This window comes from Camellia sinensis, chromosome 1, assembly GCF_055761805.1.
Source record: "Camellia sinensis isolate YWXY chromosome 1, ASM5576180v1, whole genome shotgun sequence".
Lineage (NCBI taxonomy): Eukaryota > Viridiplantae > Streptophyta > Magnoliopsida > Ericales > Theaceae > Camellia > Camellia sinensis.
In genome coordinates, this window is record NC_138961.1 from 19,076,773 (window position 1) to 19,097,838 (window position 21,066).

Here is a 21,066-nt window from a genome sequence, read left to right on the forward strand (position 1 = left end):
CCTACTCCACTAAACCTAACCCACTACACCACTACCACCTCCACTTCACCTACTCCTTACCTACTACACACTCACCCTCTTCTATATATAGGAATCATGAATCATTGTAATTTATATTAAATCAATAATACATACAATTTATTCTCTCTCTATTTCTCTTTATACATTAAATTTTACAAAATGTCATTGTTATAGTGCAACTTTAATATAATCCTGTACTTTTAAGAAGGAATAGATTTGCTACGAGTGATTGGTTTGTTCTTTCGGTCTATTATTTAACTGCTCTCTCAGTCTATTATTTAACTGCTCTTTCAGTCTATTATTGTATCATACCAAAGTTAGTTTTCTTTGAACTAATTATTGTATCATATCATTAAATTTACTTTTCATTGAACTTGGTTTTAGTTCAGTAATAAAATTCAGATTCAATTTGTGCCCGTCATTGCTGCATGTTCCTAGGCAGAGTGGATACAACCAGTAGAAGAGGAAATTAATAAGTTGTTGAAACTTATATGGTCTTTTAGTTCATTATAAGATTGTGCAATACTTTTACATGCTTGTTTTGGGGCTGCAGTGAAATCATCATGGACGTAACTTTGGTGACCCCTGCTAGAATGTAGGATGCAGGCCCTAGACAATCTTTGGAACACTTATTTTGGGACTCATCTTTAGGAAGACATGGATGGCTTGTATCAGCAGCCTTGGCATATATTATCAAAAATAAACAATGTGATGCATGCAACATTGTCTTCGCATAACTCATGTGATTTCTATTTGCTTGCACATATATACAATGAATGAGAATAAGTATCAACTTCACAAGCTACATTTTTCTCCTCCGTCTTATTCTGCGTTGTGCTAATCTTTGAACAATGCTCATTTTCAAGCATTGAATTGAAACAATTACAATGAGTCATGTACAGACTAATGCCTAATTGTCAGGGGATCTCATCAAATAATTTGAAAATTTTTTTGTGCCGCCTGAATTGCATGTAAAATGCATCTCATGTTAGAGCAGGAACAATTGAATGTACAACAATATGTTAGTCATTGATCTGTTTCCATGTTTAGCAATCAATTTTTCACCCTGTACTGATAGACTTGGTTAGCACCATAAATTGGTACTCCTCTGCATTATGGGCATCTTTTTAATCGCCTTCATTTCTTGTCTTGATCAACTTGCTTGCGGGGAAGTGCAGTCTAGCCATGAGAGGTCGAGGTGCCCTTGTTTTTTGGTCAAATCCCCTTACACAGACAAATCCTGCACAACAAAATAAAAAAATATTAGCAAGTAAAGCATGACTGAATAAAATTCATTCCACATGAGTACTGTATCTTTAAATGATGTACGTTGGAATTTTCTTTATCTCTATTGACAACCTTCTTTTATATTTAGGGTTTAGTCACCGTTTTGGAAAGGTATATTTTTTGGCTTGCTAGTTTATGTTGTGGTTTGATTTGTAGAAAGTGAGCAACATGTCTACAAGTAAAAAACTGGGTGCAGTTGGATTGCTGTTTTGATAGTTACTGCATGATGTTTGATCATTATGACCATGAGATTAAAAAAAAAAAAAAGGAATGCCAAACCAGTATCTACCGTATTGTTCACCTCAAAAAGAAGAACCCCCGAAACAGCCACTTAAACATTACTTTTATTCCAAAAACCCAACCCTAAAAGGCCAATGTAATGTTACCACTTTTCCAGCTACATAATGATTGCTCGCTGCCATATAACTAGAGCCTTTTGCTTCATATATAATTTTCAGGCTCCCTAACAGTAGGATAGTGCTCCCTGCTGTTGTCCTCTCTCTCTCTCTCTCTCTCTCTATGGATCATCTTGTGACGATTGCAGACTTCAATTTGATTTTATGTGCACAAGATAATCAATGCATGCATTCAATCACTAAATGCAAGAGCACTCCACATCATGTGGGTGCTATCTACGTTCTACATAAATATATTAATGTGAGTAGTAGTATTTTTCATCAAGTGTACAATTTCATACAAATTTCAAAATGGTGATATATATATGTAATTTTTCAGCTGACTCTACCTCTCTTCCCCAGTTCATAACACTGTCTTAGTTAATCCTTTATCCAATTTTTTTGCATGTCTAATTCAAAATTGATTTTGAACAAGGCAACAGGCAAGAATTACATACCATCTGCACTGAAGTTAAAAGCACCTCTTGTTCAATAGTGCATATTTAGATAATCTATCATAATTAGCAAATGTTAATGTTTGTCTGATAGACATAGTCTTTTTTGTTTTACTTCTTGCCACTTGGCTGATGAGTAATGGTAAATAACTATGAAGTACTGAGTAGTTGAAAGGGGAAGATACAATGCAGTAATGAACATGTACATCATAATTGCTTCTTCAGGTTATTGTATTGCTTTAACGTTTAACTTTTTAAGGTCATCATCTGTCAATTGATTATTGCTTTCAAGTAAAGTAGTCATAGGTAATACAAAAAGTCTAAGATAGCATTCCATACCTCTCCAGAAGCAGTATTGAATTCCCTCTGTTGGCAGGCCTGGCAAAGAACAGCATTCATTTTGTAAAGTTGGTGCTTGCAATACTGATGTATTTAATTTTTATGCCAAAAATTATATTTACCTTTAAAAATTGATGTTACGGAGGTCCCAAAGTACACTGTTCGTCTAGGCAAATTCCATATCCATGCCCTTGGAACATCAATTGGATTAAGACTGGATTCATGATCTGCAAACATCTGCAATGGGGGCATTATGTTATAATATGATTTGATAAAAAACGAATGCCTTATCTCAACATGGGTTTGATCAACGTTTTAAAAGGCGCGTGCCTAAGGTGCATGAGGCGCAGCCTTGCGCTTCGAACAGGTCAAGGTGAGGTGCAATATGCAAAGCGCGACTTAGGTGTTGAGGCGAGGGTTTTTTTTCGAGGCGCGAGACATAGGCTTTACCTATTTTTCTACTCCAACTGTTGATTAAGTGCTTTTTTTGTGGGCATACCCACAGGGATTCAAAACTCTTCAATATGAAATGACCAAACGTGGTCAAAAGAGAGCAGAAAATGATAAAAGATTGAATGTTATGCTTTATATCTTTTGTTGGATATTATATTTCTAGTTTTTAGAAGATTTAATGTTATGTTTAAAGATTATCGAAAATGGTTATGATTTTTGAAATTCTATATATATTTGTTATGTTGAAAAGTTTGCTTATTTTATAATTTTGCATTTCTTCTACTACTTGCACTTCGCTTTGGTGAGGCGTGTGACTTGCCTCGCGCCTAGGCTATAGGAGACCTTATTGCCTTGGTGCGCCTAGAGCCTTTTAAAACATTGGGTTTGATGTAACTTTGGCAAAGTAGAAGGCTAAATAAGCTAGACTTCCAGGTTCAACAAAATTTCAAAATCTCTTTGTTTTTTTGGTGGTGAGGTTATAAAGCTGCTGCATTTCTAATCTGAAGTGGTAGTACTGCCATACAAACAATGACTACTAGTAAAAATGTGAGTAATCAGATAGCAAAAAGTAGATTACCTCATTAACTTGGAAGTATGTACCGTTGAGTGGAAAACTCCCTCTCATTGCTGTTCGACATGGTATCTGTACATGTAGTAAATATTAGTAAACAACTCCTAGTAGCCTTGAATGTATTTTAGCAGTGATGAAGGTGTCATGTATCCTAGGTTTGGATTTCCTCACCAAAATGGTCCCTCTGACTGTCTGTGAATTTGCTTCTCTCACACTACTGCATGAGAAACATGTTTTTTCGTTGCACAGTTTGCCTGATTCTTGAGAGGCACAACTTCTTTCAGGTGGTTGAACTGAATTTGCTGTTTCACCTGGTATGAATGATGCCCAAGTAGATGTAAATAGTTATCAGTTACAAGATAATAATAGCATTAATATTTAAAAAGTTAGATGTTACATATGGTTGGATCAATTTTATCAGTGTCACTTGGGTTGTTTATGTTAGATACCATATTTTATTTTTGTGCACTAGATTATGCTATTGTAGATGTATTATGATTGAGCTTCTTCATGATGGTATATTGTGGAACAGCTTAGGCTGTACAGAGATACAATTTCAGGTATATATCATGTGCTTACCTGGTGTCCATATAGCAAGAAGGTATGGGCTTGGATCATCAGGTTCTCGTTTATCCAGCTGAATAATTTAGAGGGTGACATTTAGTTGGGAGGAATCTATGTTGCAGATGTGCAAATCAAATATAAATAAGAGGAGGAATAACTTACCCCTTGTAGGAGAGGGTGTGAATCTGGAAGTTCATACCTGCAGCAGGATGGAAGGGGTTAACTGTGCAGGGAAAAATATCTTAACAAGTTGTATATCTAACAGTTTAACGTCCAAATGGTTTGTATACTAATACATCAAATTTTGAAGTGATACGATTGCCCATTATTCTTTGTTATGCCAAGATCTCCTTGACCCATATTTAATCTAGACTAATCCCAATAGATACACACAATGATCTGCATTCCACATGTCTTGGTAAATCCAGCAAGGATAATCAACTTGATACTACTGGTTACAAAGCCTCTGCCTTGCTAAGTTACACACCTCAGTTTCTGTTTTCTGGGTTAGGCCTTTAATTTGGAAAAGAGTTTCCAACTGCTGTGGTAACTACAGTCAACTTGAATCAGTTGCAGATTGTAGACACTTTTCTAGTCTAACAGGAACCTAATCAATATAATTTGATACAGTTATGCAGCACTTGAATTTGAATGTCATGGTCAGGATTTAATTAGAAGATGCCTACTTACACTTGGTGCTCTGTCCGTAGTCGACTCACATTCTTCAGTTTCGGTGTAGGGATGGAAGCAGCTTCTCGATTCAAAGCAACTAAGGCTTTGGACATATCTCCTTCATGCAGATCCATATTCTCTTGCATATAGCTGTGCAGATTCATTGTGAACTCTTCAATGTTGAGTTTGATTGTAGGAATTTCATCAGGATCCTCATAAAAAGCATCTTCAATGTCACTTTCTGTTATTTCTGTGTTTTCTGGTTCTGGTGTTGTTGGTTCCTCGACAATAGGCTCACAGGTGCCCACAAATGACTCCATCTCTTTAGGTTCACTGCTGCCAGCTGGTAGTAGTGGCATTGGCTTGATTGCCACAGCAGGGCTTTTGTCAGTGGCAACGGGAATAGCTGAACTCACTACACTTTTCTCTTCTGGGCCTGGGAGGGCAAGTCTTGCACTGCACCAAACAGAGTTCAAGTATCCATATCACATCTGTATAGATATCCATGTGTGAGTGGGTGCTTGTGTGCCCTAATGATGGAGATGGAGAAGAGCTGGGGAGTTCTTTAGACAAGGGATTCTCTTCTCTCTTATTAGATAAAATAGAAAGGAGGGGCTTGCAGGGCCACGTCCCCCACAAAGGTACAAAAAATTCTCTTATTTTATTTCATCTGTCTCTGATAGTTACAGGAGCCAAACAATTAACATGTTGATTTGGTAACTCCACTTATTTTATCTCTCTTCTTTTTCTTTCTATCATTTTTAATTTTTTATAATAAATTAATAATACTACCAGATTATATTAATAATAGTGACAAAAAGATTCACTGTCTTTCTTTTATTGTTTCCCTAAATACCTAATCAATAAAATTTCAAACATATGCTGTATACTTGGAGTTTCTTTTTCAATTTCATGCTGCACCTAAATGCTTATTTTTAGGATCTGCTGTCAGTTTTTAGACAGTGATAGATGTGATTACATATTTTTCTAGATGTTGCAAGCAGAAAAGCCTCAAATGCCATCTATCCCTGATGCATCTAAAAACTGAATACATTTATTGACTATTGAAGATTTATAATTTTTTTAAAACCTTTTGCTGTGTGATTAAGGAACTGTGTTATGATTAATGATTCTGTTCTTAGAATAGGGTAACAGACCCATTTTGTTTGCACCTAAAGAAAGGGACCCATTTTGTGTCCTGAGTGCAAAACTAACATATATTATAATTTTTGTTTATTGGTCTCAACTTAACTTAGTGGTGAAAATTGTGACCTCAACCAGTTCAGTGAATGGTTTCCTAACAAGTATTTTTAGCATAGAATAATGCTCATTTCTTATGCTCTATGAATATGAAGCTTTCAATGCTTTTTTTGGGCCTATCATTAAAAATCTTGTATTTGCTTGGTAATAGGATAGCCATTGGCGTACAGAATTGAAAAGTCCAACTCACACTTCTTAAAATCTAGGTATTAAAGAGAGGGAAACTGGAGCCTTATAACCAGCATAGATAGGGCTACTTCAGGCAATGTAGAACACATTCCAACACACCCTTTTGGATCACAACATCCAGTAGCCGGACAAATGGCATACCAGTCACAGACCCAACCAAACTCTGATATCAAATTAAAAAGCCTAGCTCACACCTCCCCTTGAGTTTTAAGGAGAGGGAAACTGTAGCCTTATAACTAGTATAGATGGGGCAACTCTAAGTAATGTGGGACACATTCCAACATATAGTGCATGTCATTGTGTCTATGAAATTACACAAGTTGCATTTATTTGTTGCCTCTCTGACAACCACCCTCCCCTTCTGATGAATAGCTCTCTTGTATTTCTATCATAATGTGTGCCGTTAGATATTTGAAGATTGTTACTATGAATATTCATACAACTTAGTGACTAAAAATTCTTGGGACTTGGACATTATGGAGGTGATTATAGTGGGTACTGGTGGTCACTTAAAAGTAGTAGTTGTACAGAGATTGAATGCATACCTTGCAAAAGCACTTGCGAAGTGTCTGCACTCTCCTCTCATTGGACATGCATTGCAATTTGGCTTGCTCTTTGTGCAGAAAACCTGTATAATAATCAAGGAGTGAGGTGCTGTTATTTTATGATTAGTCACAACTAATGTTTTTAGCAAGGGCAATATCATGATAACTTGCCTTTCCAAATGTAATCATCTGGTAATGTAGCTCATACCTGTAGTTCATGGTGTGCTAATCAGTGAAATGTACAGAAGAATATAAAAACCAATTTTTTGGTTTCAATTTAGAGAAAGGTATATTTAGACTAATTGTTCTAGGGAGGTCTGAAATTACAGTGTTCGCTGATCCAGCTTGCAGAGTCTGGGCCACAGATATTTCTGAATTGACTCAAGCATTGGATACCTGTATGGAATCACAATTAGCAATTTGTTTTTGTGTTATAGAAAAAGCTCGGCATTGTTTAGTTAGGGCACACATTACTTACAGCTCTAGGAGATGTAGTTGAAGAGATTCTGGTAATGGTTGGAGAGGGACCCATCCCAGTCTCACAGCTATCCTTCCAACATTCGTGTCAACCTACAAACAAAATACTGAGTGGATGGTTTTCTTTTGTCTCTGTCAAGTTTATTAGTGACCAGTAGTTTCCACATGAATCTTACCGGGAAAGCAAGATGATGAAGAGTTAATAGCCGTACACACTCCACACTTTTTAAGCCCAATCCTCGAATACTTAAAAGATAATCTCTGCAGAACAAAATATATTAATAGAGAAAAAAAAATGAATTGTATGGATATTATCTTCTATCTATCTAAACTATTAGTATGTGAAGGCCGCTGGTGGTGTTGACATAAATGTGTCTCATATTTTGAGTTTTCCTAAAATACCCTTATAATAGTTATTTAAAATAAAAATTATATAATGAAGTGAATAGGGCTTGAACCCATGACATTGAATCTGTAAAACATCTTCACCACTTCAACAATGTACAATATATATATATATTTTTTAAATCAAAATTAAAATTTATATTTTACGCACACCCACTAGTACAATATTATATGCAGGGGCAGAGGTTGGATATTTGTCTGAGGGCGCCACAATGAAATCATTGAATAATGTTTGTGAAGGACAGTGTGTAATGTTCATTTATGGGCTACTGAATGAATTCACTGATGTAAGCTCTAGGAAGCACGAATACAAAATACGAATATGACATGCTACTGAAATAATTAAAAAGGTAGAAGGTACGTCAAGGATATGTTAGAAAAATAAAATTGTTTTATAACTTTTAGTGCATAGTATGCATAAACATAGAACCAAATGTAAGAGTACATTCATGAAACATCTAGCATTATTTTTTAAATATCAAAAAGAAAATTTTATATTCATCAAAGATTGCATCAAAAGCATTCAATTAACAACTTGGCATATTGACAGAAAATTAACAACCAACAACAACACAGTATGCAATAAAATATTTTAGGAAATTTAAAGAACAATAACGATAACAAAATTAAGCAGCGACAGCAATAGTCTAGGTTACAATATCCAAAATTAAAAAGCAATATAAAACAATAATAGAGCCTTCGTTTGGGATGTGGGTTGGCTTTTTGGCTTTTTTAGCCTGGGGCTAAAAAGCCTCGTTTGGGATGGGTTTTTGGCTTTTTTAACTTTTGTGAGAGAAAAAATGAAATGATTATGGTTTGAATGTAACATTTTGTCTTATTGGCCTTTTAGCCTATTTTGTCTTTTTGTGGCTAAACTAGCTTGAAACCAACATCCCAAACATAGCAACAAATTAAAAAGTCGAAACAACGAATAATGAATTTTATCTTTTATTTTTTTCAAATTAACACAAGTGAGTAGCCCTTGTAGCAAGGCTAACATAGTAGAAATTGGTTTATCGCAAGGGAATAAATCAAAGATAAAGCAAGCCCAATATAATATGAAGAGAGAGAAATACAGTCAGGGAGAGGGAGAGAGCACTGACCTTTGAAAAAAGAAAAAAGTTGGAAAAAATAAATAAGTTGGATGCGTATTGGGCGTATGCTTCCCGTATTAGGATTTATTTTTTTGGATGAATAATAAAATTTTATAGAAAAAGCATCAAGATGATACAAAGGATACAAAAAGACCAAAAGAGGAAAACAAAACTCGCCTAACCAATTACGTCATTCAAAAAATCTACGAAAATAAATAGATCTGGATCAACTTTACACTCCAACCAACTATATAATGTAACTAAGAGCTGATTCTCCAACCACAACATCGAATGATCAATTTCTTGGAAAGTTCTCCTGTTCTTTTCCAGCCTAACCAACCACATCAAACAAAAAGGCAACAACGACCACACCCGTCGCCGACGCCACCCAACCTGAACCCCTCTCCAACTCCACAACATGTCCACAACCCCCTTTGGTTGCACCCACATAATCCCAAAAAGAGAACAAGCCAGCCCCCAAAGTCTTGAAGCAATAGAACAATGGAGAAATAAAGGATCAACTGACCCAAAAACGCCCAAACGGTGTTCAACTTGGATGCCTTCCACATTTGGTTTGCTACCTATTTTATCTATGCACCTAACAACTTGATGGCTATGTGAATCCCTTGGCCGCGTTCAACGATATCTACTCGTTGTCAACCTATCGCATTTGCCAGCCCTTTTTCAAACTCAAAAGAGCGGTCACCCAAGAAAATCAATCTCCGTCGAAGCCCCTCCGGTTCCGCCGAAAGCATTCCTTCCGAGAAATCAGGAGCTCTTTTTGTAGTTAAACCAAAGAAAATAATTACACTTTCATCAGCTAGCAAACATGTTGAACTTGGTATTTATTGTTGGGATCTGACTTGAATAGCAATTTGGGTTTGGTATGTTATGTTCTTTCATTTTGTTGAAGCCTAAACTTGTCCCTAATTCAGATTAGTATGTGAAAAGAAGTTTTATTATACTTTTCCACCGTAACTTGTTGAAGTGATGGAGATGTGGGTGTTTAGGATGTCTTATGGGAATGAAATATTTGTTGAACTTCGAAATGAGTAGGAATGGCAACGGGGTGGGGCGGGGCGGGGCCGGGGATCACCCTCCCCGTCCCCGATCCCCAATGGTAGAAAATTCCCCGTCCCCGGTCCCGATCCCCGATGGGGAGCCTATCACCACCCCCGTCCCCGTCTCCAATGGGGATCGGGTTTCCCCGACCTCGATAATTCCCCGGCTAAAATTAAAAAAAAAAAAATCAGTCCATACAGATCCGAGCTGTGAAATCAATCCATAAAAATAAAAAATAAAAATCAGTCCTTCAAAATAATCCATGAAATCAGTCCATATATTCACACACTCATCAACAACAACAACATCATCAACAGATCTGTGAGAGCATAAAAAAAAATCAGTCCATACAGATCTGAACTGTGAAATCAATATAAAAATAAAAAATAAAAATCAGTCCATAAAAAATCAATCCATAAAAATAAAAAATAAAAACTCTAATACATGATTTTCTTCAACTTCATCTTCATCAGATCTGGGTCGGGGAAACCCGATAGAAGCAACGGCATGGAGGACGACGGCGATCGGAGGGAGGCACAAAGATCGGCGTGAGGCAGATCGGAGGGAGGGAGAGAGATCGGCGTGAGATCGGAGGGAGGGAGGGAGAGAGATCGGCGTGAGGCAGATCGCGGGAGGCAGTGATGGACATCGGAGAGAGGCAGTGAGGTCTCGGAAGGAGGGAGATCGGCGTGAGGGAGTGATGGAGGAGATCGGACGGAGGGAGGGAGGGAGGGAGGGAGATGGGAGGGAGGGACATTGGATGAGGGAGGGGAAGGTTTGAGAGAGAGAGAGAGAGAGTGTGTGAGACTAAACTCAGTCCATACAGAATAGGTTTACGTATTAGGAAACATATATGTATAGCGAGGGGTGTAACTGTAATTTCAGTTCGGGGCAAACGGGGACGGGGACGGGCTATGAAGCACGGACACGGACACGGACACGCATACGGACATGGACACGGACACGGACACGGGACACAGCAATTTCTAAAAAATAGGGACACGGACACGGCAGGGGACACGGCAAATTTTTTAATTTTTTTATAAATATTTTTATTTTAATACATATTAATTATTTTATTTATTTATTATATTTTTTAAATAATTAATTTTTTTATTTTATTTTGCATACCCGTGTTTATTTTTTATTTATTAATATGTATGAGTATATATTATCTTACAATATGTATTATATATTATCTTACAATATGTATTATATATTATCTTATAAATATATTATATTTTATATAATAACTATTATATAATATATAATAATAATAGTTAACTAAACCCTCAGAATAGTTAACTATAATAGTTAATAATAATAGTTAACTATTATATAATATATATAATAATATGTATGAGTATATAATAATAATAATAATAATAATAACTATTATATAATAAGTGAACCCTCAGAACGGCAGAAGCAAGGGAGGGAGAGAAGGAGAGAGAGAGAGGGAGACAGGTCAAGGTCAAGGTCGTGATCGCGATTGCGATCGCGATCGAGAGAGAGAGGCAGAGAGATTGTGAAGGCGAGAGAGAGAGACAGATCGCGATCGTCTGGGGCTTGGAGCTTCGACCTTCTGATGGAGCTTGGAGCTTCGACCTTCTGATGGAGCTTGGAGCTTCGATCTTCGACTGGATTCATGGAGCTTCGATCTTCACAGGTTTGTCGCTCTTCACTCTCTTCCTTTACACTCTCTCCTTTATCTCTCCCTCTTTGCCGTGTCTCACGCCGTGTCCAGATCTGGACACGCGTGTCCCCTACAAGAAAAACAATTAAATTAAAGGGACACGGCAGATGGCGTGTCCCGTACGTGTCCCCGTGTCTGACACCGCCACGGCACTGATTTTGCCGTGTCTATGCTTCATAGGGGACGGGGACGGGGACGGGGACGGGGCCGGGGCTGGAAAAGGTATCACCGTCCCCGGCCCGAAAATGATCGGGGATTTATTTTTTAATACCATCCCCGGCCCGTGGGGAGTTTTTTTCGGGGAAAAACCGTTACATTCGGGGTCGGGGGATCGGGTCCCCGTCGGGCCGGTTTCAAATTGCCATCCCTAGAAATGAGTCCCTTTGAGTATTATGTGACAATTGTGGTGTTTAGCATTATGCATCCCCGTATTCGAAATTAGAAATAAAAAAACAAATTGGATACTTATTTCGTGTATCCAATATGTATTCAGCCGTATTAGATGTGTATCCGTAGGCATATCCAGCCGTATTAGATGCATATCTGCACCCAATACATATCTGATACTCATAAGGAGCCTTTTTTAGAGTATCCATGCTTCATAGTGTAATAAGCCTCTGTGTGTGTGTGTGTGTGTGTGTGTGTGTATTTAAACACAAAGTTGTCTCTAATTTGATTAGGCCATCCTTTTGGTATCTAAACCTAACAATTTTTAGTTTAGTGTTGAATATGAGTAGACTGTGCTTCATATCTATGTGTGTGAGTGTATATATATATTAATATCCAACATGTAGAACTAAGCCTTATTTAAGTTCATGAAGAAAAGAACTACTATGCTTTAGTTTTTGTTTTTTCCTTTAGAAACAAAATTTTAATATGCAATTATTACTGCAACAGAAAAGCTAATAGTATTGAAGAAATGGCTGAACAAGTAAAATATGGCTAAGGTGTCTTGCATACATGATAAAAATCTGGAAAAGAGTGAAGCATTTAATCATAGGAAGAAAAAAAGGACTCCAAAAAACAAATATTAGAAAATGAACTTTTTATTTTTTTATCTGGTGTAATGCAACCCAATGATGAGAGTCTTCATTATGTTCTAATAGACTACCTGATGTGACACATTATAGCATGTGGCACCATACCACAATCATTACAATTTTTTTTTTTTTTTTGATGGGGTGGGGAAGGGGGTATTGCTCCTGCCAAGCCTCTTCATGGTCAAACATTTGTCGTACACCATGGTCAGTAGATGTTTCAGTGTTTATATTAAAAAATGACAGTAGGTTTATGCATTATTACAAGTGGAATGAAATGACTTACTTTGCCTTGTCTGGAGGAACATCTCTCAACCACTCTAGGTCAATGCTGCCATGTTCTCTAACTAGTCGGTTAAGGAAATCCTGCATAATTATGCAAACATTATTATAATTTTACACTGTTGTAACCATTTGAAGCTAATCTTGGCAAGTATGACAACTCTTACAATAGGATTTATTTTCATACCTTGATTCGTTCAGCTAGGATGTTGTTCATTCCTCGTTCTTTGATGGCATTAGAAATCTCATTGACATTTGCGCATCGTAATGCTTCATAGTCCAGGGAGTCCATTTTGTCCTTGTTTCTTTCCTTTCTTCTACCATTGGGTTCCACCAGCTTTCTCAAGCTATCCCAGTCAAATGATTCTCCCTTCTCATCCCCAGCCTTTCCTTTTCTTGCATTTGACATATTTGTACTCATCCCAGGAGTTGTCTCACCAGTACAATATATTTGCTCCTTTTCATTTACTTCAATTGCTGTAGTCTCCAAGAATTGTTGCTTATTGACTACAGTAGTTCGCTCCTCCACATCAAAAACTTGCCGCTTGGGGTCATTAGGAGCTTGATGCCTGGTACAACTTTGACTCATAGCAACTGCTTCAGTCTGTCTTATTCGCTCTTTAACCAATGTGTTTTCCAATTGAAATGGCCCAAACCTTTCTTGTTGATGAGCATTGAGAGAAAGCTGGCCCTTTCCAGTTTGAGGTACTGACTGTAAGCTACTTTTTTGGTGTGTTGGTTGGTTGGTTAGAAGTGCGTATGGGTTAATTGTTGGTGCCGGAATCATTGGCACTCCATTCTGTTGGACAATGTTTTTACTCATTATATCTGCAGTATGTCCAATCTTTCTATTCATATAGTCTACACCTTTTCCCTTGGCAATTCCAGAATCAGTTGAAGGCAAAGAAGATATGCTTTCTTCTCTCAACATTCCAAAACAGTCAGCTTCCTTTCCTGCCAAGTCTGGTGTCATGTGCAACTGAAAATGACTGGGAGGCACAATTCTTCCTTGCATGTGGGAAAAGTCAGAATTGATTGGGTGGGTTTGCAATCTTGGGATTTGCTTATTGTAGTCTATGTCTTCTGATTGCTTATGCCAATTTGTTGACATGTCATCAAAGCACAGGCTCCCAGTTACAGGATTGTGAAATATCTGGAACGAAGCAGTTCTCCTTGTATGTAGAAGAGATGGAGGACCATGGATCTTGTTAGATTTTCCCCCATGAGTTGAAGCTTCTGAGTTGGACCCTGAGCAGGATTGGATTTCTCCATTGGCATGAATTACAAAAGAATCAGAAGAATTTTGTGATGAACCAGCTTTTCCGTTTGCTATCCTATGATGCTCAGTTGCTTGACTTGTTCTTGCTGTTCCTGAGGTTGGATCTTCTGTTCTGTGCTTTGATGATTCATGGTATGTTACAGGTGCTTGGTTGAAAACTGGTTGCCTTACTATTTTTTCATGACATTTAACAGCGCCATCTGGGCCTAATATCTGAACTGCTGGTTCTTCAACCAGTATGCTTGTTTCATTATGGTAGCATGGTTGATCACTGGTGGTTGACCAAAGGGGGAATCTTGCTGCAAGAGACATGAAGGCAGAGCTGCACAAAATGGGAAATAAAATAAACAGATTGTCCATTTCTCAAGGGCATCTTGACCTTAAAATTTATTAAATACTTGAATTTTACCTTGAAAGATGGTCTGAAACATTCTGAGTAAGGAACACTCCTATTACTGAGTCAACAACTGATCCTTTCCACATCGAGAAGCGCCTATCTCCTGTGAAGAGTAACATTGTATTGTTTAGCTAAAGTGTATTTCTTTGACTTTATAACCACTTGACACAGAAAATCCTAGACTTTATTTATATCCAGCATTGGTACAGAATAATGATATTTTCCCACAGTAGCTATGGAAAGTAAGTGCTAGTTGAAAGTAAATTACAGAAAAACATAATTAAGTGCTAGTTGGAAGTAAATTACAGAAAAACATAATATTAGTGCAGTGTCTTTTAAATGAACACTATTCAAAACTAGACAAGTTACAAAATCTGAAAAGGAAAATCAGTTTTTTTGGTAGTTTATTCTCTTTTAAGATTTGTGAAGCTGGGTGAAAATGCTGGAAATGTTTAATATTTTCTTTGCCTAAGCTGCTTAGGCATTTTTATGTAGCACTCTTTGCTATCTTTGTTTATATCTGGAACTTATGCACTGGTTAAATGCCAGTTCCATAATTGCCATTTTAGTTAATAGCTGGTCATCTCTTCAGATCCATATCTTGCTTTTATGTTTTAGTAGTGCCCATCTAATATTGTGTTACTGTGAGTGTATTTGTATAGTTTGAACTGATTATTTGATAGGCTTCATTCTTGGTTAGCCTGGCATGATACACAAGCCATATTGACATGTTTGGGCACCAAATTACTACCTCATGGAACCAACCTAGGCTTTCAAGCATGAAATCTAGCAAATTTTTTTTTTTTTTAAGGGATTTGAAAGTTCTAGAATCGATTGTGTAGTGAACTTGTTTTGGTACCTTGAACAAGATGCATGCGTGCAATGAAAGAGTCTGCTCGTCCACGGAATACTTTCCGTTCTTCTTCCCACCACTTTTCCTTGTCTCCTGCTTCGGTGCCTTCACTTCCTTCCTTTCCCATTAATAGTTTCCAAATTCTATTTGTCTCTGGGTCAAGGTCCACTTTAGGCCGTGGCTTGCGTTTCTTGATAGGGTCAAACCCCTCGTACGGAACCATTGTGCCAGGTCCTTTGTATGGAACAAGTGCATTTCGCTCATTCCCATCTGTTTTCTTGCTCCTGCCAATGATATTTAGACCTTGCAGTCTGCATGTGATTTCATCAATTGTAACTGAGTATTGCTGCTCTCGTTGGCCTGCTTCACACATTCAGAAAAAAAGTTGCTTTATTACTTTGGATATTTTGGAAATTTATGCATTATTATTAAAAGAAATCCTAATTTAGTCCCCATTGGTGCAAGTTATGCCAAAGGTTAGTTTTGTGCCCAATACCCCCAAGATTCCCCTCCAATGGGGACTAAACCCAGTTTTTATTTTTTATTTTTTTTTATATAAAAAAACAAATGCATTATGATTCTAAGTGACTTGATGTTCTCTGAACAGGTACCTCTTTCTTTCATGGAGGATTGTCGATAATGCAAGGCATCCTTTTGCAAGAGCATTTTATTTGTATAGGATGAGACTGGGTTGGATGAAGTTGATGCCACGTTGAACCTTTCTATTGACATATTTGCATGGTTAGTTTCAATTCCTTGCTGATAAGTAGATGCGGGGGAATTTTTGGGTGGAGTTGATGACAGCAGGTTCGAGTTGGTCATCACAGCTAGGGAGGTAATGTTGTGGACCTGAGTTGATCTGCTGGGTCTTTTCTCTCCCATCCTTTCTATGGTTGAATGCAGCTCAGATGCAGTAAGTTGCTTCTGGATATTGTGCTCAGCAGTCGGGAACTGAAAGAGCCTATCGTCTTTAACTGTCACACAAGGTGTGCTACACATGGTTGTGTAAAATCCATTCTCTGTTCTCGTTTTCTTATAAATTTTCGAACAGCTGGTTCCAAAATTGTGGCTGTTACTGTTATGGTCATCTACCTGATATTTCTCCTGGCAAAAAAATGGCGAAGCCATCTGATTTATTCCAGAGGGACCTGTTTGCTCAATTGCATAACAATTTTCCCTCTTTGATCCTCTTTTTTCATTGGAATTGGCCTCCTTTTTTTCTACCATTTGAAGGATTCTCTGCCATGTCTTCTGCCTGGTTTCCTCAAGGTTTACATGAGTAGTATTTGCTTGTGAGATATTCTTGTAAGAGTCAAACTGAGCTCTTTCATTCTGAATTAAAGATTCTCCTTGGAAATGTTGATGCTCCCGACTGTAACTGTTTTTCTCGGTTGTTTGGTACAGAATTGCATTTCTCATGCTTGCACTTCTTGCAATGACATTTAGAGCATTTTGTTTGATTGCAACTGGTGGGGCTGCAGGGGCACACCTCTCTGGAAATGGTATGCTTTCAGCTGGCATTTGATTCATGTAATGGGTAAGGTTACATGTACTTCTTGCTTGCTGGTTCCCTCCTGTATATCCATTACGCACGTTTATCTCACATGTACTCCCTGCTTGCTGGTTTCCTCTTGTATATCCGTTCTGCACCTTTATCTCACATGTACTTCTTGCTTGCTGGTTGCCACCTGTATATCCATTCTGCACGTTTATCTCAGCTGATTCCATTCTGGCAACGCTGTTGATTTCAGAGCATAACTTGGTGGCTTGAGAATCCAAATTCAAATTAAACGATGCATGTTTCTCTTGATGTATTTCCACCTGGTTAATAGCTGCTTCGCCCTGGCTTTCACTGTTTTTATTGTTTTCCAACTCAAAATCCAACTTTCTCCTGCTAGATTTTGCTTTAGAATCAAAATTAGGACCTGTAACTTTGCTTGCAGGATCTGTCTGTTGTGTCACTGTGGCTTCAAGGCTCTTTTTGCGCACATACTTCCTCTTGCCACTTGGGTTCTTGTTGGCATTAGATTCAAAATTAGGAAGTGTAACTTCATTTGGAGCATCTGTCCCTTGAGTTGCTGTGGCGTCAAGGTTCTTCTTGCGCACATACTTCCTCTTTCCAGATGGGTTATCGGAGTTGGTGTTCTTCGGATTTTTGGGCTGTGGAGTTCTTTTCGGTTTGCCTTCCACAATCACCTTTGGTCTGTGTTTTCTCCTTTTTGGTTTCTGCTGGGGTGAGTCATTCAAGTCGATGCCTCGATCACCTCCCTCAGAATTGTTCTTTTCCTTCAACATTGTAGAAACAGCAGCAGATGATGAGTCCACAATATGTTGCAAGAGTTCATTACTGTGATTCTCAATTCCTTCACTTCCAATAGATGTCAATAAATTCTCTGGCTTATCTTTTTCTTGACTGGAGCTTTCAGAATGATGGTGGTGGTTTTCAAACTGCCTTGTGTGATCTGGTGTTACAGGTGCGAATGGAAAGGAATTGGTTGTACTTGATGTAGCATCAGCTTCTGATCTCGGTGGCGAGTTTAGATTATAGTTGGGCCGGAAAGGGACAGGAAATCCATCTGTAAGAAAACAGTTTTTTCATTAATCATTGACTGTTGAATATATATGACTAGGAAATAAAGAAAACAAGAGTTCATTAACGAGGGAACAAGTAAAAACTCAATTCTAGTAGTTATTGCATAGTTGTTTTTTCATTAGTCATTAGTCATTGATTGTGTTATTTTGTTTTTTTTCTGATGTTTTTACACAGTACAAGGAAACTAGTAAAATTTGGCCATTCTTTAATCTAAGGGAGTCATTTCAGAAATGGGCACATTGTCTCACAATAGTAAAAGGATTAGGATGGTATTTAGTGGCAGAGCTAACAAATTACTTCAGGAGGGGCACTTGTTAATCACAAATTTGAAACAAAAGAAATTCAATAATCGGTAACAATACTATAATACAAATTTTTTAAATTAGTAGTGAACACAATACATAAATATTTATTGCAGACAAATATTTTGCACAAATATGAAAATGCAAACAACAATATTATAATAACCACGTTTTTTATATTACATTTAGTTTACCATTAAGTTTTCAACCCCCTACATTATAAACAAACATAAGTGATGGGATTTTCAACCAATCTAGTGGTGACAACTCACATTGTACTTCAAATATGGTTTGAAAAAATGTTTGTTATAGTGTTGTAGACATGTAAATTATACACATGGTTTATGCATTTCAAATTTTATATCAATTCCTCTATCAATTTGAGAAGAGTGAATCGACAATTTTTTTTTTTAAACTTAATTTACGTTCAATTTATTAATCGGCATTAGTGATTGTATTAAATTGACATAATGTGAAAAATTAAAGAATAAAATTGATGTAATTGGAATTGTATGATCAAATTGATAGAATGGACAATCTACAAGGACCATGCGTGTAATTTCCCCAACAAGAAAAATAAGAGAAAACAGAAAAAAGAAAATAAGACTAATTTTTGAATTAAGAGTTCTTATGTGATTGTAACATATCAAAAGTTGAAAATAACTTAACATGTCAAGTAAGTTAAATTGTGGGTAATCCTTTTCCAATCAAGAAGGGCCTATAAATATTTATTTTTAAAGGGTTTCAAATAAATTAGGGTGGACACAATTATAATATTTTAAGGGTTAAACAAAAAACACTTTGTAAATATATAGCTACTAGTATAATTAAAAGAAATTGAGGAGGGCCAAATGCCCTTCCTAGTCCCTTCTCCCTCCATCCCTGGTGATATTGGTTGATGAAACCCTAATTATTGGTATTTTGACAATAATATTGTGTGTATATACATAAGGTGTTTTAGATATTGTTGAGAACAAAATGAAATAATTTGTACAGTTATTAATGTCATTTATATTTTTCTAACTTCTGTTTGCATTCTCTTCAGATTCAATTCATAAAAATATTGCTGAAAACAATTAGAGATGACAAATGTGGTTGCAAAATCAGCATAGTTGATGAAAGCTTTGAGCAACTTACCCTTGGGCATCTGCTGTAAGCTGTCAGCATTGATCCGCTGGTAGTGTTTTGAACACGGGTTAGGATTATCGCTTTCAAGCAACAAACTAGTGAAGTTCCCCTCTGTCCAACTGCTGTCAACTTGAGAGTATGAATTCAGAATTGTGGGCATGTTTGCTGCGTTATTGCTTCTATTTGACGTTCCATTTCCAAAAAGTTCTGCCAAAGGATTGTCATTCCAAGCTGCAGCGTCGTTGCCAAAGGTATGTGCATAGGATCCAACATTGTGATCAAAACCCCCATTATGAGAACTGCCTTTCTGTCCCATAAATCCAATTAGATTGAAATTTTGCCCATTTCCTTTGTAATTCGTCAATTGTTGTGTATGTCGATCAGGAACACTGAGTACTTCGTGCCAATTTGATCTTCCTGCTTGATTACCTTGACTTTCAAGCGGGACACCATTTGATCTTGGCAAGTTAGGAGGCTTGTCCGGTGTGAGGGGCAGCCAAGAACCCCCAATTTGGGTTTCGTTTTCTGGGGGAACCAGAAACCCCTTCCCTGAATTCATCCTCGAATTCATTGAAACCCCCAAAAATTGAATATTTCTCAACACTTCCTTGCTCCCTAATCCAGAGATTCCAGATTGAAACCCCCAGATTTGTTCCCTGAATTCATCCTTGAATTCATCGAACACTAAAAAATCAAATCTTTCTCAACACTTCCTTTGCTCCTAATTTAGAAATTCCAGTATGAAACCTCCAGTTTTGCTCTCTGAATTCATCGAAAACCCAGGAAATTGAATCCTTTTCAACAATTGCTTGAACCCTAATCTAGAGATTCCACTATGAAACCTCCACCTTTGCCCTGAAAGCTAGAATTTTCGGCCAATTTGCCGAATTCCTGATATATCAATAAACCCCTCCACTCCTATCCCCATTGCATGTACCTACCCCTGCCAAAACCATCCCAATTACATTTCTCACCAAAACAGTCCCTACTTAACATCATATAACTATCTGATACAAATGCTGATATCAAAACAAAGCATGTTTTCTAGGCAACAAATCAGATTAGCACCCATGCAATTAATGCCAGCAAATCCATTTCCAAAAAAACAAAAAGCATTTTCCCCCAAAAGAAAACAGAACAAAACAAAATTCTCAAAACCTACAAAATTCATCCCCCCTGACCCAGCTATCTTTACTTATCAGCAGATTCAAAGAACCAAAAAAATTAAAAAAATGTAGAATCATATGGAAAGAAAACAAAAGCAGTAGAATTGGTGAATCTTAGTGAATTTGGTGGGTTTAATTGGTATTAATTAATGGGTTTTAAGATTGAAATAAACAGGGGAAATCAAAAACCCATGAAATTTGCACAAAATCTGTTTGTTTGGTTTACCGGAAAAAGCATTCACCTACTAGTTTGGGGGTTGTTTGGTTAATACAATTAAAAGCATGAATTGAGTGAGAATGCCAAACAGGAAAAAATAGGAAAATTTATCAGGTGATGCTAAGCTCACCGATCTGACTGTGTCATGTTGCCGGAGTGGGCTGCCTGGGAGTCCAGTCAATGCCGGAGAACCAAGTCAGTCTTCGGTTTACCAGGAAAGGGTTAGAGAGAGAGGAGAGAGGAGAGAGGAGAAAAGAAACCAAATAAATAGATAGACCGTTCTTTATATACAAAAAAGAAAAAAAAAGTACATGTTTGGGCAGGTCA

The 21,066-nt window shown here is 37.3% G+C and overlaps 1 protein-coding gene across 2 annotated transcripts; it reads right to left on the minus strand.

Annotated features, from left to right (window-relative positions):
* Positions 1 to 749: 749 nt before the first annotated feature.
* DME (HhH-GPD base excision DNA repair family protein) lies at positions 750 to 21,045 on the minus strand. Of its 2 annotated transcripts, none has more exons than XM_028238249.2 (20): positions 20,870 to 21,045; positions 19,366 to 20,299; positions 15,945 to 17,909; positions 15,340 to 15,693; positions 14,493 to 14,583; positions 12,992 to 14,405; positions 12,809 to 12,888; positions 7,405 to 7,489; positions 7,230 to 7,321; positions 7,079 to 7,147; positions 6,923 to 6,959; positions 6,752 to 6,834; positions 4,776 to 5,213; positions 4,248 to 4,284; positions 4,101 to 4,158; positions 3,693 to 3,832; positions 3,528 to 3,593; positions 2,620 to 2,734; positions 2,498 to 2,536; positions 750 to 1,261 (listed from the first exon to the last, which is right to left on the minus strand). In XM_028238249.2, the coding sequence occupies exons 2-20, from the start codon at positions 19,925 to 19,927 to the stop codon at positions 1,149 to 1,151; spliced, it is 5,838 nt and encodes a 1,945-aa protein (XP_028094050.2). In that variant the 5' UTR covers positions 19,928 to 20,299; positions 20,870 to 21,045; the 3' UTR covers positions 750 to 1,148. The 2 variants fall into 2 exon arrangements, with proteins under 2 accessions (XP_028094050.2, XP_028094049.2); XM_028238248.2 differs by having other exon boundaries at positions 15,340 to 15,696.
* Between the last annotated feature and the right edge of the window lie 21 nt (positions 21,046 to 21,066).